Genomic DNA, 17047 nt, shown 5'->3' on the forward strand with positions numbered 1-17047 from the left:
GTACTATTACAATCACAGGAGGTATCCCATACCCTAGAAGACAATTTGACATTGGTTCTCTGAAGATCTGTGTAGGTATTTCATTCATAACATTATAATTGCTAATTTGGATGTATACAGAGGTACTTTCCATTGAAATATTAAAATGTCTGATTCATAGGTTATATATAAAGTAAATGGGTTTTTAAAATTATATTAAGACAGAAATAATTAGTTGAACTAGGCTATCAAAGTAAAATACTGTGGAGATACTACTAAATGAACTGATTTTATAGTACCAGCATAAGTTGTATTGAACTCTACTTATATTTACTATGAGTTCTGTGAAAATTAATTTTAAGAATAGCTCCTATAAGATAGTTGAAATTATCGCTCCAGTCATGTTTACAACATTTATTTAAATGCTGAGTTAAACATTCGATTCAAAATTAAGAGAATCTTTATGAATGTGGCAATATGCTTTGGCCTGATGGCCCTATCAGAATATTATTGAGAAAGATTATGGTCATTGATAGGACGTTTTGTAAAGCATCCTTGAAGGAAAGAGAATGTGCAAATACAAATTAATGACTGAAAATATAGCATATATTTTGACATACTAAGATATATAGTTACTTCTCACAGAAAAATTATTCAGACTAGTAGTTTTGACGGAAAATATGCTAGGAACAATCATAAATCTTTCAGGTAGTAGTGAATTTTGAGTTACAGTTCTTTTGCTTATTGTAACATAATTTACTTTGTGTCAATATTTCTGATTGCTCACCTTATTTGAAAACAACCTAAAAGTCTATCAGCAGCAGAATGTTTGTATAAATTGTCCATCTCTACCATAGTATATTATACGAGTATTTTATACTCATTTTTTTTTTTAAAAAATGAGTTAGAGCACTGTCTTGATTTCTAGAGGTATTTGTGATTCATTGATAAATGAGGAAAGCAGAGTTTCAGAGTGATGACCCAAGATTTGTAAAAACAACCAACCACAACTAGAGTCCTTTATGGATGCAATATTAGGTAGGAACTCTTATTCAAGTTTTCGTAAAGAAAGAACTTCTATTTTTTAATTTTTTTTAAGATTTTATTTATTTATTTATTTACTTACTTACTTAACTTACTTATTTGTCAGAGAGAGAGAGAGCACACACAAGCAGGGGGAGCAGCAGGCAGAGGGAGAAGCACTCCCCACTGAGCAAGGAGCCTGATGTGGGAATCCATCCCCTGGGATCAGGACCTGAGCCAGAGGCAAACCCTTAACTGACTGAGCCACCCAGGCGTCCCAGAACTTCTACTTTTTAAAAATTTTTATTGAAATCCTAGTTTGTTAACATACAATGCAATAATGGTTTTAGGAGTAGAAGTCAGTGATTCATCACTTACACACAACACCCAGTGCTCATCACAAGTGCCCTCCTTAATACCCATCACCCACTCACCTCCCTCCATCAACCCTCAGTTTGTTCTCTGTCATTAAGAATGTCTTGTAGTTTGTTTCCCTCTCTCCTTCCCCCACTTCCCATATGTTCCTCTATTTTGTTTCTTAAATTCCACATATGAGAACTTCTACTTTAAAGGAAGCAAAGTCTGGGAAGAATCATTTCTGTTTCCACCCACCCTTTACTCACAGGAGGAAAGGGCAATAAGCATTCACTACTCTAATTCACAAAACATGCATTATTTTAGTAGTTTAAAAAAATTAATAAAAATGTAAAAGAAGGGGTACCTGGGTGGCTCAGTTGGTTAAGCATCTGCCTTCGACTCAGGTCATGATCCCAGGGTTCTGGGATTGAGCTGCACTGAGCTCCCTGCTCAGCGGGGAGTCTTGCTTCTCCCTCTGCCCCTTCCCCTGCTTGTGTTCTCTCTCTTGCTCACCCTCTCTCAAATAAATACATAAAATCTTTAAAAAAAAGTAAAAGAAAATATTATTTTTCTGATCACAGTTGCTCTCCTTAATTTAACCTTGCTTTTAATTTTTTAGGTAGTGTACATTCATTTTCAAATGGACGAGCTGGTTATAGCCATCAACATCAGCATCGACATAGTGGACATGAGAGAGAAGAAGAAAGAGGAGATGTATGTTTATGATATGATTAGAAACCTCAAAATGGCAAATTTCAGCTTAGGAAAAGCAATTAGAGTTGTCTGAAAATAGGGCAAGTTGTTTTAAAAGGAAATAATGAGTGTTCTCATACTAGATGTATTCAATAGAGACTAGACAGTTTTTAGGGATATTAAGGGAGCAGGGGTAGAAGTCAAGGTGGAGGGTGGTGGGCAAAATGATACCTCTGAGTTTGGTGTTCTATGATTCTGATGAAGATACCCCTGCAGTATGCATGCTTTGAAGTTCTCATTGTTGGTCCTAAAACATTTAGAACTAATACTGAAGAACTTAAGTTGGAAGTTACTTTCCTTGTTCTAATGCAGTTATACCCAATTGCATATAGCACTTAAATGACATGGAGTAGAAAGAAGGTAAATGGAAAGAACACTGGACCAAAAAATGGAAGGCCTGAGTCCCAGCTCTGCCACTCATCTGCTCCCGCGTATCATCCTCAAAGTCAAGGGAAAGATAGTTTTGCAAGAGAGACGGAGAACTTCCTCATCGGTAACATGAGATCAGTTTATATCAGTGTTTTCCAAATCAGGATCTCTACATAAAGCACCTGGAAAGTGGTAATTTTAAGAATCACTCCAGGAAGTTGATATGATCAGGCAGATTTGAAAGCACTGAACCAAATGATCTCAAATGTCCTTTCTGTCTCTAAAAATATATGACAACTGTTGAATTATTAACAACTACAATTATATTACAATTTATTATTTTTTGATGGTTTTTTGTAGGGAGGTTTTTCTGTGTTTATCCAGCTGATGCCCATTATTGTATTGATCCTCGTGTCATTATTAAGCCAATTGATGGTCTCTAATCCTCCTTATTCCCTATATCCCAGATCGTAAGTAGCTAAGTGAAGTTTAAAAAAAAAACTGTTGTTTCTTATCTAGCTTCCTTTAAAGGGCCATGTGCTCTCTTCAACTTTTAAGTAATCTTCTGTAAGTGTATCAGATTTTTAAGTTTCTAATTTAAAAAATAATTACTCAAGTGATAAATTTGTATTATCTTGTTAGTTAACATTTCTGTTCCATTGTGGATAAAGACAGAAGTACTGTTTTTGAAACTGATAGCAATTTAATATGATAGGTAATCACATTACCTATCAAATCAAAGGCAAAAAATAGTTTAAAAGACAAAAATACTTCAAAGACAAAAGTAGAATTATAATTGGTGTTACATAGATTTATATCATTGAGGAGTAAATGACTTCATTCTTTTCTTTGTAAAATATTGGTTAAAGAAAAGCAAATATTACTTTTTTGTTATATGAAGTATTTTTCCACAATATATTTATATATAAGAAGAGATCAGGACTAAAGAAAATTTAACACAATATGCATTCTAGAAAACTTTAGTGAATACAGTGAACATAAAGGAAACTTGGTAAAATCATATTGCCAATGATTTTACAGTATTAAAAACAGATTGGTCTAAAAATAAGAAATAACTTTTTATTTCTAAATAAGATTTTTATTAAATAAAAATTGAAAGAACTTATAAGAACATGCTATATTAAAATACGATTACTTTTTATGACATGGATGGTGGTTTTAGGCAATTTGAAATAATGTAAATAAATGATTATCAATATTAACTTTTTAATTATTTTTAATTTAGCTAGCTTGGTTTGTAGTAGCAGGATCAAAATGTACAATTTTAATTAAAAAATAATGATCAAGCATTTCTTTTACAGTGGATCAGGGCAAACTATTAAAATGCAAACAGAAAACTTGGGTGTCGTTTATTATGTCAACAAGGACTTTAAAAATGAATATAAAGGAATGTTATTACAAAAAGTGGAAAAGAGTGTGGAAGAAGATTATGTGACTAATATTCGAAATAATTGCTGGAAAGAAAGACAACAAAGTAAGTTTATGAAATGTTTAACATTTAAAAACTTATTCAGTCTTCAGAGTCTTCAGAATTGATTATTTGTAGATTTCTCTATTCAAGAAATGTTCTAGAATTGCCTGGCACATAATTGGAGCTCAATACTTAAGACAGTATGTTTTATGTGGCCTTAAAACAGTATTCAGCACATAGCAAGCACTTAGTCATTGGTATTTGTGGTGTTATCAATAAATATTTGGTTGAATAAGTGAATAATACCAAATTCCATTTTATTTAAGACGTCAATTGTAACATGCATCATTATTTTATGTACCACTAAGAAAAAAAATTCTGGCCCATTAGCTATGTCATCAATTTTAATATGCATCCTGTTTCAGAGTGAAGTTTGAAACTCTTCATTAATTTAGCTTAAACATTTAACACTTAATGTATAATGAGTTCTGTCAACATTCCATTTTCCTTTATTCTGTACATAACTGGGAACACTTAGTGAAAAAATTTTTTTTTTTTTAAAGATTTTATTTATTTGACAGAGACACAGTGAGAGAGGGAACACAAGCAGGGGGAGTGGGAGAGGGAGAAGCAGGCTTCCTGCGGAGCAGGGAGCCCAATGCGGGGCTCGATCCCAGGACCCTGGGACCACGACCTGAGCCGAAGGCAGACGCTTAACGACTGAGCCACCCAGGCACCCCAACACTTAGTGAATTTGTTTAGCCTTTTCCAGCCTCAACTTCTGTAACTTAAGAAGCAGTTCCACCTACCATAAGAATCTACAGGGATGCTGCATGTGAAGCTAGTGTTGTTATAGTTATTGTTTTTCTGACTGTTACAAATAATAATGTAGACAATATAGTGTAGACTTTGGAATTGAACTAATGTTGAATCCTAGCTCTGAAATTTTTAGCTGAGTGATTAGGGCCAAATATTGTAACCTGTTTGCGTTTACTCCCTCAGGTATAAAATGGATGATGATGATGAGTGGGAGGAGGAGATAACTGTCATTTATATAATACCTCTTATTTCAGTCACTGTCCCAAGCACTTTACATATATTAACTCATTTAATCTCCACAACAACACTGTGAAGTTATACCCATTTTATATACAAGGAAACTGAGGCAAAGAGAATTTAGTAACTTGCCCAGGGCCATAGCACTAGTCCATGATTCAAACAGTCCATTTGTCTCCAGAATCCAGGCACTGTGCTCCACAGTCTTCTCAATAATACCCAACTTTGCGAGTTTGTTGTGAAAACTAAATCAGACAAAGTGTTTCACAGGTAGTAAAATGCCCAGAAAATGGTAGCCGTTATCATCATCTCTATTCCACTAGGGAAAATCCGATAAAACATAATTTTTGTATACTTCCAAGAAAGTTCTTATCTCTGGCCTCGGTCTCCTCATCTATATTCTATATGGTGGCGGTTAGAAGAGATACAACCTCCTTGGTGTCTCAGTCTCTGAGTCTGTGAAATCAGTCTGTTCTCAGTATGGAGAAGGTTACATTAGACTAGTGGTTTTCAACTGGGAATGATTTGCCTCTGCTTCACATTATGTCTGGTAATGTGGAAGGTAAAGGGATTGAGGCCAGGGTGCTGCTAAACATCCCACAATGCACAGGATAGCCCCCACAACAAGATTTGTCTGGCCCCAAATGCTGACATTGCTGAGGCTGAGAAACTGCGTTAGCAGAAGGTCTTAAGGGCAGTGAATACCAAATTTTACTTATTTCATTTCATTTCACTTTTTGATGTCTAGTTCCTTATACAATCCTTGGCCTATCATAGGCATATGGTAAACTTTCGATGGATATATGAATAATTGGGTGAAGGATTAATGAATTTATAAGAATGAACGTATGAAAGACCTGCATATTTTGTGTTAAAAGAATGACTAACACATTAGATATATCACCTTTCAAATACAAATTCTATTCTTCAGCCAAATAGGGGTGAGTTTTGGATTATGCATACTTAAATTCTATTACCTTAAATAATTGGGAAATTGTATAATAGAAAGAAGGAAGGAAAAGATATTCATATTTATGGAAGATAGTATGTTATGGCTAAAGTACAGGCTCTGAGGCTGCCTTGCAAGATAAGACCCTGGCTCGATCAACATGTTACCTAGGCCAAGTTAGTTAACACAAGCATAATATCTTGCATCAGTAAGTGTTCAATATTATGACTTACTATAATTATTTTTTTTCTATTCATACTATAAGCCAAGTGTTTTTGCTTGGTATACTTTAACCTTTTAATCATCTGGCAAGATTGGTGTTAATATTTCACAGACTTTTAGTCTGTGTTCTGTTTACCATACCAAGTTGTCTACAGCTATATGTGTCTTTTAAAGTTACTATATGGTGACATAACATAATAAAATTAAAAAAAAAAAGAAAGTTACTATCAGAAGTCTTAACTAAATCTGAATTTAATAAGTCATTATTTATAAAACAATGTGCTCATGTTCAACAATGTCAGTGGAACAAGACAAAACTCTTAAAGACTAAAAAGAAATGACAGCTAAGTACAATGTATGATCCTGAATTGGATCCTGGATGGGGAGGGGAGGAAATGGCTGTAAAGGACATCACTGGGGCCGCTGGCGAAATGTGAATATGAACTATATATTAGATAATAGGATTATAGTATTGTTAAATTTCTGAATTTGAAAGTTGTATTGTGGTTATGTAAGACAATGCCCTTGTTCTTATGAGAAACATGGTGAAGTAATTAGGAATGAAAGGTCATGATGTCTGCACCTTATTCTCAAAAGGTTTTGCAAAATAATAATAACCACCACAACAATAACAGTTTTTGTTCTAGAGACAGCTAAAGCAAATTTGACAAAATGTGAAGAATTGATCAATCAAGTAAAAAGTTTTAGAGTGTTCATTGTAGCACTCCTAACTTTGTGTAGGTTTGGAAAATTTTTTTTAAGATTTTATTTATTTATTTGAGAGCAAGAGAGATGGAACACAAATGGGGGCAGGGGCTGAGGGACAAGCTGACTCCCTGCTGAGCACAGTGCTCCTCCCAGGCCCCATCCCACGACCCTGGGATCATGACATGAGCTGAAGTGAGACACTTAACCAACTGAGCCACCCAGGCGCCCCTTGAAATTTTCAAAATAAAACTTAACAAATTCATCTAGAGGTTAGGGGGTTTATTATTTATTTATTTTTTAAGATTTTATTTATTTATTTGAGAGAGAGACAGAGATAGCGGCAGAGAGCACAAGCGGGGAGGAGAGGGAGAAGCAGGCTCCCTGCTCAGCAGGGAGCCCAATGCTGAACAGGGAGCCCAATCTCAGGACCCTGGGATCATGACCTGAGCCAAAGGCAGACGCTTAACCAACTGAGCCACCCAGGCGTCCCTAGAGGTTTGGGGTTTTAAATGAAGATGGAAGTGAGAGGAGCTCAGTATAACATTAATTAATCCACTGATTGAATGTTTTACTTGTTGATTAGGACAACTCCTCTTGTTTTATAAAATAATGTCATCAAAAAGTTGTTGGCCAGTGGATTTTTTTTTTTAACCAGGGTTTTTCTGTTTTGCAGTCATTTCTAACTCTCTCATGTCTAGATTGATACAATAGGTTTTTATAAACTACAAGCAGTAATTTGAAGTAATGGAAAGAATATTAGGCTAAGAGTTGGAAGTTTGGCTTAGAATCTAGAGTGTCATTGACAAGCTCTGTGAACTTGGGTTTGTTTATCTACCTCATCTGGGAAGACATATCTGTAAAAGGATTTTACAAGCGCCTCATTTGTAAATAAAGGGGATGGAGCAGTTTTGATTGAGTTGTTAAATTCTAGCTGGATTGACTGAATAAAAGGTCATTTCTGAAGATCTTTAAAGGATATACTTTTGCTGTGAGTATGTTTTGAATGTGGTCCTGACTGGATATCCTTTACTTGGGCCATTGTTTTTCAAAAAGTAACTGACTTTTTTCTGGGTCTTGTTACATCTTTTCTAAGTGCCCCCACCCTTTGGAAGTGTTAATAAACAGTGAAATGACTGAGAGTAACAGGAAGATAACAAGGAACAGTTACCTAAAGATTCATAGTCCATTTATTTTTCTTTAGTAGTGCTACCCACATACTGAAGGAAGTCTCAGAAGTACTTATTTGCTAAATAACACTACTATGATTCTATAGCAAGCTTTCTTTCCCTTTTGTGTTCCTTCAGTAAAATTTTCTTTTTTAATTTAAGCAAACTCGGGACAAGATTTCAAATTTTTCTACTCCAGTCTTGGCGCAATTAATTAATCTGAAACCTTAACAAGAGGTCACAGATAAAACAACCACTAGCAGGATTGAATAGCATATAATTTATCTTTAGTATGAAAGGACAAGATGATGCTTTAGAGCAGTAGTTTTTAAACCATTGGGGACCGGAGTGAGGGAAAGGGATAGGATTTTATTTTCATTTGTTTCCCAGAATAGCTCTGTGTTTGTTTTACATGCTAGGCTTCCAAAGGCTTTTAGGAGTAAGACTTGGATTTCTTTCTTTTTTAAAAAAAGGTCAGTTAATAGAAATAATATTGAAGGGCTTCTATTGAATATCATTTCAGCTTAAATAACTAGGTGACCTAAATTATTATCTACTTAGCAAAATATTTTTGTTTGTTAACAGAAACAGATATGCAGTATGCAGCGAAAGTATACCGTGATGATCGGCTCCGAAGAAAGGCAGACGCCTTGAGCATGGACAACTGTAAAGAATTGGAGCGGCTGACCAGTATTTATAAAGGAGGATGAACTGGGATTGTATTTATACCTTTTAGCGTACTCTTTATTTTTTCTGTAAGTAAGTTTAGTTTCATCATGAGAGCTAAAGAAAAAGATTAGATGTTAAAAACTAAACTGAATAGTTGGTCCCTGAAATCTTGGACTGTTTATAACCTAACTGGCTCCTTTAAATAGTAGGGAACTGAAAACTAAAATTAATATTTTACTTATGCTTCTGGCAATTATTTTCACTTTAAAAGCTTATATTATTCCTAACTAAAAATGTCTTGAGAAAGGATTATCACACCTGTAGCAGTTTCCAGTTTTAGTGATTCTCCATGTTTCCTTTGGTCATGTAAATATTTATGGAATGATCATTTTGTGTACATATGGGTTACTGCATTTTTATTTAAATTCTTTTAGCATTTAACTCCATGAGACACTTTAGTTTAAACTGATAGAATACATGTTCTGTGACAAAATTACGTTTTTCTTGTCAGATGTCGAATGTGGAGTTTAAGCAATGAAACTTTTTCAAAAAGAAAAGAAAAAACAAAAAGCTGTCTGTGTAAATCTTGTAGCATTATCAGCTTAGAGGGAATTGATATTTTTAATATTACCATTATATTCCAGAATATATATTGAGATAAATGAACTGGTGTAGAGTATCAGTTTGCTATTTAGTTTTATGAATTGCTAAGCCATGCATAGAAATGAAATGGTATACTGATAGATTTTAAAGAAAATATGAGGAAATGGCTATGTAGATATTAAACAAAAAGGGTCTTCAACAGTAAATTGCAGTTATGTCATTTGCAATTCCAGTAATTCAAAGGCCCCCACATGTTTATATATCTGTCTTTGAAGGCTGCTAACATTTATGAAGAAGAGGACCCACCTGTTTTGCCCCCCATGGAAATTTTAGTTTCTTCTTAGTGATCATTTGAGCAGGATCCAAAGTAAATGGGTTCTTCTACAAATGAGTAATAAGAGAAAAATACTACAAAAATGAAGCTTTGTGCCTTTTAACCTGATTGCCAACTCTTAAACATATAAGTAGATTACAGCACACTTACTTGATCAGGGCATGATCTATTTGGCCACATGCAACAGTGAGCAGCAGGTAGAATAGTGATTTGTAGCAAGTTATCCTTACAAAATTCTGAGCTAAAAACTATTCACCATTGAGTAATTCAATTATCTTATAGGAATAAGCTCTCTGTAATTCAATCCATAATATAAATTAGAAAAACAAGCTGGAAATTGAAGTTTTTGGTGCCTGTATATTGAGTGTGAAAACTATTTGATTTCTAGTCTTCTATGTTTAACAGTTGTAATATTTTAATGATTTTGCTTCATACTCAGTTAATGGAACACGAATGCATCTTTGGTAGTTTTTTGTGTGTGTGAGAGCATGCTAGTTCTATTGGCAGTGTTCTTTTGTTTAAGGATTTTTTTTTTCTGCTTGTGGTTGATTTTATAGCATCTGTTGAATAAAACTGCTAAAATGACCAATCTTTTTAAAATGTTCTCTTGTATCCCCTTTTCCAGGTGAATCAGTAGAAATATCCGAATGAATTAGTGAGTTAAACTAAACAACATACTGCCCTAGGAAAACTGGACATCTTCACCAGTTTTCTTTTAGAAATGCAACTTTTAAATTAAACGAAATAGCAGTGCTTAAAAGAAAATACAAATTTAAATATATTCTTGAGCCTGCAGAATGAATTTTTAGAAAATAAGGTCATAGCATTCTAATTAACTTTGAAAGTTCATATACATCCGAAAACTTATAAAACTTTAAATGAAAAAATTTCGTCCATTTATTTTTCCAGTTTTAATGGGAAATTTACACTATTGTGATTGAGCGAATGTGAATTGAACTCTTGTTGAGTGATTCTTTTTCCCTTAATCTTAGCTTTATGGGGATAGATGAAGTTACCAAGTTAAGTGAAGTTATATATTATGAAGTCGTATATGGCTTTTGGACAGTATTATATTTCAGTTGCATTGCTGCATTCCATCACATTTCGTAAAATGTTCGGGGGAAATGTGTTCAATAAAATAAAATTTTCAAACAACTGTGCAAAATAACTGATCGAGTGCCTGATAATTTAAGCCACATATAAAGTATGCAAGAAAAGATTAAGTCCTAATGTCATCTATATTTTGGTATAAAGGCCCAATCAAGTGTCTTAGGATTTTGGGTTAGTTCTACAAAGTAAGAAGATTTGAACTATCTTGAGATGTAAGATTTTCATGTTTGCTACTCTTACAATAAAAATCCCAATATTTTGCCATCTTATTTTTACTACACAAGCTTTGCAATTTCATTTGATAACTTGTACTGTTCATTTTAACCATTTCCTGAAAGCTTTGAATCTTTGAATACTGCTTTACTAGCTTTTCTAACTGGTATTTTAGAAGTTTGGCAGCAACTATATTTATTAATGCTTTACATTTTTATCTCTTTTTACACATACATATAAACGTTGTCCTTGTGAGGATTTGGGGGAAAGTAAATAGTACCTTTTCTCCTCCTTTTTTGATTCCTTAGTTCCGAAGTAGACTGGTGCTAGTCGCTTATAAGCTTCAGAATTTATTTTGACCAAATCTGAGAATTTCATTCTCAGTGAGAAAATTCAAGTTTTAATCCATCTAATAAATAAAAACAATATATTTTGGGAACAGATTGCATTTGAATGCTTAAATAAGAATTTGTTTCATAATCACTACAGTTTTTTTTATAATTTACAGAGATTTGGTAGAGAAGAGTAAATCCTTAAGGCATAAATATGCCAGTGCATTAAGCGACTCTGCTTTCGTGTCAGCTCAGGTGTTCACAGGAACAGGAATGTGGAGTTCCAGCCCTTAACTGTGATTGCACTTTTATGCTTTAGTTTTCTTCCTGTTAAATCTTCAGTTCCACTAGTATGTAAAATAGTGTATAGTGAGAGAAATGATTATCCTCTTCAATTTTTCTTTGTTGATCTGTAATAGTTTTAAATGCAGCTGTTATTTAATAACTGTGACATATTATTAATAATGAATTCCCATATATTTCCTTAAAAAAAATAAATCTCTGACCTGTGTTAAGGCAGTGAAATATTTTTTGATGTTGACCTGAGAACCAAATGAGCCATCTTTCCAGTTAAGTAAGTGTTATGTCAAAGGACCATATGGTTCAAAAGGAGAATTTGTGCATTTATTCAGCTTCCCCACATGAAGCATAGGTTCATATTACCATCTGTCTTCATCCTGAGTGAAGCAGACTGAAAGGGCATTCATAATCCTTTTTCTTATCTGAACAGGAAAACTTCTGAAAAGGAACACTAAATCTGAATTTTAATCTTTACTAAATAGCTAAAAAACCATGTCCATTGGCCACATTGTACTATTGCCTAGTTAAAATCCATAAAATTCTCTATAAATAATGAAAAAGGAAAGAGTAGTACAATAACTCACAAAACTTTTTAAATCTTTTAAAATTCTAATTTGTAATTATAAAGAAAAAGTGAGTAGAATGAGGATCTTCAAGGAATTCTTGCACGTCCCCTTAATAATCTGACAGGCAACACAGTCCTGGAATTCAGGCTTCCTTTTTGGTTTCCATTACTGTTAAATAAACACTTTCATGTAAATGGAAACATTTTCCCTCAAAACATTAATTCAAAACATACTCCTTATATTAAGGGTTATATAACCACATTTTTTGTAAGTTCCCTGTGTGTAACTTTTTCCTGTTGGTACGTGATTCATTCTCATTTAATTTATCTGCTGGTTTTGGGGCCAATGGACTTGTGAATATTCTGTGGCTGTGTCCATGTATAGGTGTACATATATATTTTTTTCCAGCTAATACCTCAAATGTGTGATTGTTCAATATATACCACACTATGTTTGCACAGAGCAGGGCTTCCATTAGCAGTGGATATTCTTATTTCTAACTTTGAAAATCATTCCACAGAATTTCATTGGTGTGAATTTTTTCCATGGATCCTTTTCAAATTTTAAAACAGATTCCTATTAGAAGGCCCACACTTCAAATATAATTGTATCTTTCTGTCTCTAGCAATGGAACTATGTAGGGGTAAGAAGTGTTTCTCAAAAGTGTCTAGTTGAGTAAGTTCTTATGAACTATTGGGGTTACTGGTTGCTGAGCTATCTCGTAACTGCCCAGCGATGACACCCGGCATGAATTTGAGCAATTCTTACTCACTTTGGCGCAGGAGTCGGGACATTCCAGTCTGATTCTACTTTGCCATTTAAGAGTACCACTAAAATAATAGAAGTTTTCCGATGACACTGGAGTATTTTAAGCATCAGTTTCAAAATGAATTGTTTTTGAGTTGGCTGACTATACCAATGAGAAGAAAGAAACTCACACATAAATGATATTTTATAATTATATTAAGAAATGCTTCTTACCTATTTTTGTTTTGTTTTCATTTTTCGAATGGCTACGTAAGACCTTCTTCCATTAAGGTTTAAATCATGTGTTTTTTAAAAGCTGCAGGTAATTTTCAAGGTGTGATGGAATTTTAATGGAAGCCTTGTGTAAGTTAAATGAAGTGAAACTGGTAAAGGAGATCTTACTTTGTCTATAGTGCATTCAAGATTATACAATTAGATTTAAAAACTTCTGATTTGTAAAATACTTAATGTGATATCAGACTTATAAAATAAAATTTTCTGTGTGAGAATTCTGTTAAAGAAAATGCATTTGATTTTTAATGAATGTTCTGCTGAATGATTTGTGATGAATTTTTGTCTTTCAGTCTCTGCAATTTATCTCAATATATGAATAAAAAGAAGGTCTGTTCTCACTGTAAAGGATGTGGTGGTTTATTTTTAACATTTTATTTAATTTGACAGAGACACATAAAGAGAGGGAACACAAGCAGGGGGAGTGGGAGAGGGAGAAGCAGGCTCCCCGCTGAGCAGGGCTCCATCCCAGGACGCTGGGATCATTACCTGAGCCAAAGGCAGACGCCCAATGACTGAGCCACCCAGGCACCCCTAAAGGATGTGTTTTTACCACGTTTTATATTCTTAATATGCACTTTCTTTCATTCATTCAACCATTCAACAAATGTATGAATGCCTGCTTTATCCCAGGCAATGAGCTGAGTGCTGGGAATTAATCACTGAACAAGACAGAAATCCTTATGGAGTTTACATGTAGCCAGGAAAATAAATGTAAAGTAAATAACATAATTATGGTGAATGCTACAAAGAAAATTACAAGGTACAATGAGAGCACATATCTAGAAGACTTAACCTACTATAGGAGGATCAGGGAAAGTTTCTCTGAGAAAGTGAGCTTAAGTTGAAACTCAAAAGACAAGATAAGTAGGAGTGAGGTGAATGCTAGAGATATATTTCAGGCAAAGTGTGCTAAGTTGATAAAGCCATAGAAACTTTGTGGAAGTGAAAACAAACTTGCATGAGAACAAACTCGTATGATTATAGCGTAGGAAAGGCAGGATAAGTTAGAGAATTAAAATAAGATAGGGGCCAAGTTCCATAAGACCATATATAAATTATGATGATGATAATTGGACTTTATCCTACGCCAGTAGAAAACCTTTGAGATTTTTGAGGAGGGAGTTACATAATGAGATTTGAGTTTTTAAAGTATCATTTTAGTTACTGTGCAGAGAAGACTGGAGGGCAAACATGAATATAGGAAGGATAGGAAGTTATTGGCAAAGGAGAGATGATCATGGCTTGGACTAGAGTAGGAATACAGATAAATGAATGATTTTGAGAGATATTCAGGAAGTAGAGTCAAGAGAATTATTTGATTGATTGGATTTGGGATAAACAGAGGCAGCAATTAAAAACTTTTCCAAAAATTTGGTTGTGAAAGGGAGTAGAGAAGGATGTTAGCTGAAAGAGGATGTGGTTTCTAAAGAAGGCTTTTATTTTTTCAATTATTAATTACGTGAGATCATATTTATTGCATGAGAGATCTGTTTTATTCTGTTTTTCACTCTGATGTAAAGGGGCAGGTAGAAAGTGAAAGAGTAAAGACAGAGAAAAAGAGGGATAATAGCAGTAAGTGCCTGATACGTCTAGGAGGATATTATGTCATTGGACAGATGGAAGAATTATTTTAGCTAAACGACCCCCAGCATTCTTTCAGAAAGGAATGCATGGAGGATGGGTGCAAACGCAGGTAGATTTGTAGTGTTGGTGGTAAGATGTCATGGCTTTCATTGGCTTGATGAATAGGCAGTTTATCTGTGTAAAATGGGGGAGGGGAAAAGAAAAAGAAACAGGCTTAGAAAGAGGAGAGTTTGAAGGAATTTTTTTTTTCCACTGAGTCAGCTGACGAGTGAAAAAGTAGGATTTTTACAAGTCCCAGATTGTGACAGAGTTTACAATCTGTTTAGTTGTGTGTGTTTTCTCCAGCCTAACCCATCAGCCTAGGCATAGGCAGTGGAATACAACTGATTGAACTCATCCAAAGTTGGGGTTCTGTCAGGCAGGAAAGAAGGTAGGGGAGTTTAAGTTGCTGACATGTGAGTGATTCATTGATCATCTATTGTATGCAAGCCAGAGACCAGAGGAATTAGTCATTTCTCAGGTCACTGCCTAAATCCAGGGTGTGATGACAATGCGTGGTAGTATAAAAGAGAAAGTTATTGCATATGACCTTATAATTGTATTCTCAATGGGCCAAATCCCAAACCATAGCCAGAATCAATATTAGCAAGACATTTTCCAACTTGGCCAATCTAAGTGATAAAATTTTCATATTTGTATGTTGGAAAATCAGCAAGACTCTCCTCCCCATGAGTTTGGATACCAATTTTCACACAAACAGTGGAGCCAACCTAAACTGAGATGATTGGTAGTTTTTTATGGAAAAGAAGAATAAAAAAATTGAGACATCTCTGGCATATACAAAAGCTAAGAGAAACTTAAGCTAAAAATAAGCAGAAACAAAGGCTTTTGATACAACCAATAAAGTTAGAACGTTAACAACATGTACATGTTTTAACTGTCTCATGTATTATGTATACTAGTATACTATTTCTCTGGTATGCTGTGTACTAGAAAATTTGAATGGGTGAGATGAAAACTTTGTGTGTATATGTATACAATTTCTACTAGTTTCTTCCTGAACCTCAGGGACCCTCTGGTACACCCCACTTTGAAGAACTGGTACATAATGCTGATAATCTTTTAGGCTAGTAAATATTTCCCCTAGTCCTATACCAACGGCAGTGAGTAAATTCAAACAGATCAGTCTCCCATTGACTGCCTTAATTCAGAAACCACCACACTTGGAAATTAGAAATCTTCTTAGTTCTTTCAACTTGAGGACATAGTGGTATTTGGAGAGCTTGGAAAGCTATGCTCTCCCTTTTTTGCCACTCAAGAAGAATGAAAATCAGTATTTTCCAGGTCAACTATCATTTATGGATAGTTTTTAGGATGGAACATGTTAAAATGGAAGTGAAGAAGGAGAAGGAGACCCCCCTCCCCCCCCCCCCCCCCCCTGAGCAGGGAGCCCCATGCAGAGCTCAATCCCAGGACCCTGAGATCATGACCTGAGCCGAAGGCAGACACTTAACTGATGGAGCCACCCAGCCGCCCACCACTTAGGCATATTGATTATTTTGAGCTGAAGGCACTAAGAAAACAGATGCAGGAAGGATTCTTTGACCTCCCCTTTTACCAAAAAACAGGTCATGAAATTTCCTGTGAGAAAGGTGCCCTCCCTCTACCAGGAAGAGAACATTCTTACCACGAGAGGCGAGACTGACGCCAAAATGGACCTGTACAAACAAGCCTACTAAAATAATCCTATCTTCCATTTGTTTCACCCATATGTTTCATAATCACTGTCCCACAATTTACTGTCCCTTACCCAAGCCCCTTTTCTTGTCACATCCCCACAATTTGTTGTTCTTTGTATAAAAGACATGTAACTTCTGGGCCTAATGACTTTGGACCTTATTTCCTTCTGAATACTCCCATATACACATAAAAATATTAAATAAATGTGTATGGCTTTTCACTGGATAATCTGTCAATTAATTCTTGGGCCCAGCCATAGAACCTAAGAGGGTAGAAGGGTAGAAGTATGTTTTTCCTCACCTACAAGAGAAATAAGCACTTCAGTTTAAAGGACCCCCCAGAACCAGTGTGGAGAAATAATAACCAGTGATGGAAGGGTGAAGTAATCAACTTGGCTGGAGTATAGGATTCACATTAGAATGTGTTCAGAAGTAAAACAGAATATGTTTGTGCCAGATTAAAGACTCAACTTTATCAGTCTGCAATGGTACATCACTAAAGATTTTTTTGAGCAGCAGTAATGTGCATTGTTTTGGGGAGG

General features: G+C 34.8%; 1 protein-coding gene across 1 annotated transcript in view; it reads left to right on the forward strand.

Moving 5' to 3' along the window:
• The window catches only part of DNAJB14 (DnaJ heat shock protein family (Hsp40) member B14), a 50275-nt gene extending 36754 nt beyond the window's left edge, over nt 1-13521 (forward strand). The window contains exons 5-8 of the mRNA XM_021680378.1: nt 1979-2073; nt 2842-2951; nt 3804-3976; nt 8600-13521. Of these exons, the coding sequence (XP_021536053.1) occupies nt 1979-2073; nt 2842-2951; nt 3804-3976; nt 8600-8724 (503 nt within the window). The 3' untranslated portion in view covers nt 8725-13521. The remainder of the gene's footprint in view (nt 1-1978; nt 2074-2841; nt 2952-3803; nt 3977-8599) is intronic.
• Nucleotides 13522-17047: the final 3526 nt, after the last annotated feature.

The sequence above is a fragment of the Neomonachus schauinslandi genome, chromosome 2 (assembly GCF_002201575.2).
Source record: "Neomonachus schauinslandi chromosome 2, ASM220157v2, whole genome shotgun sequence".
NCBI classification, from domain to species: Eukaryota; Metazoa; Chordata; class Mammalia; order Carnivora; family Phocidae; genus Neomonachus; species Neomonachus schauinslandi.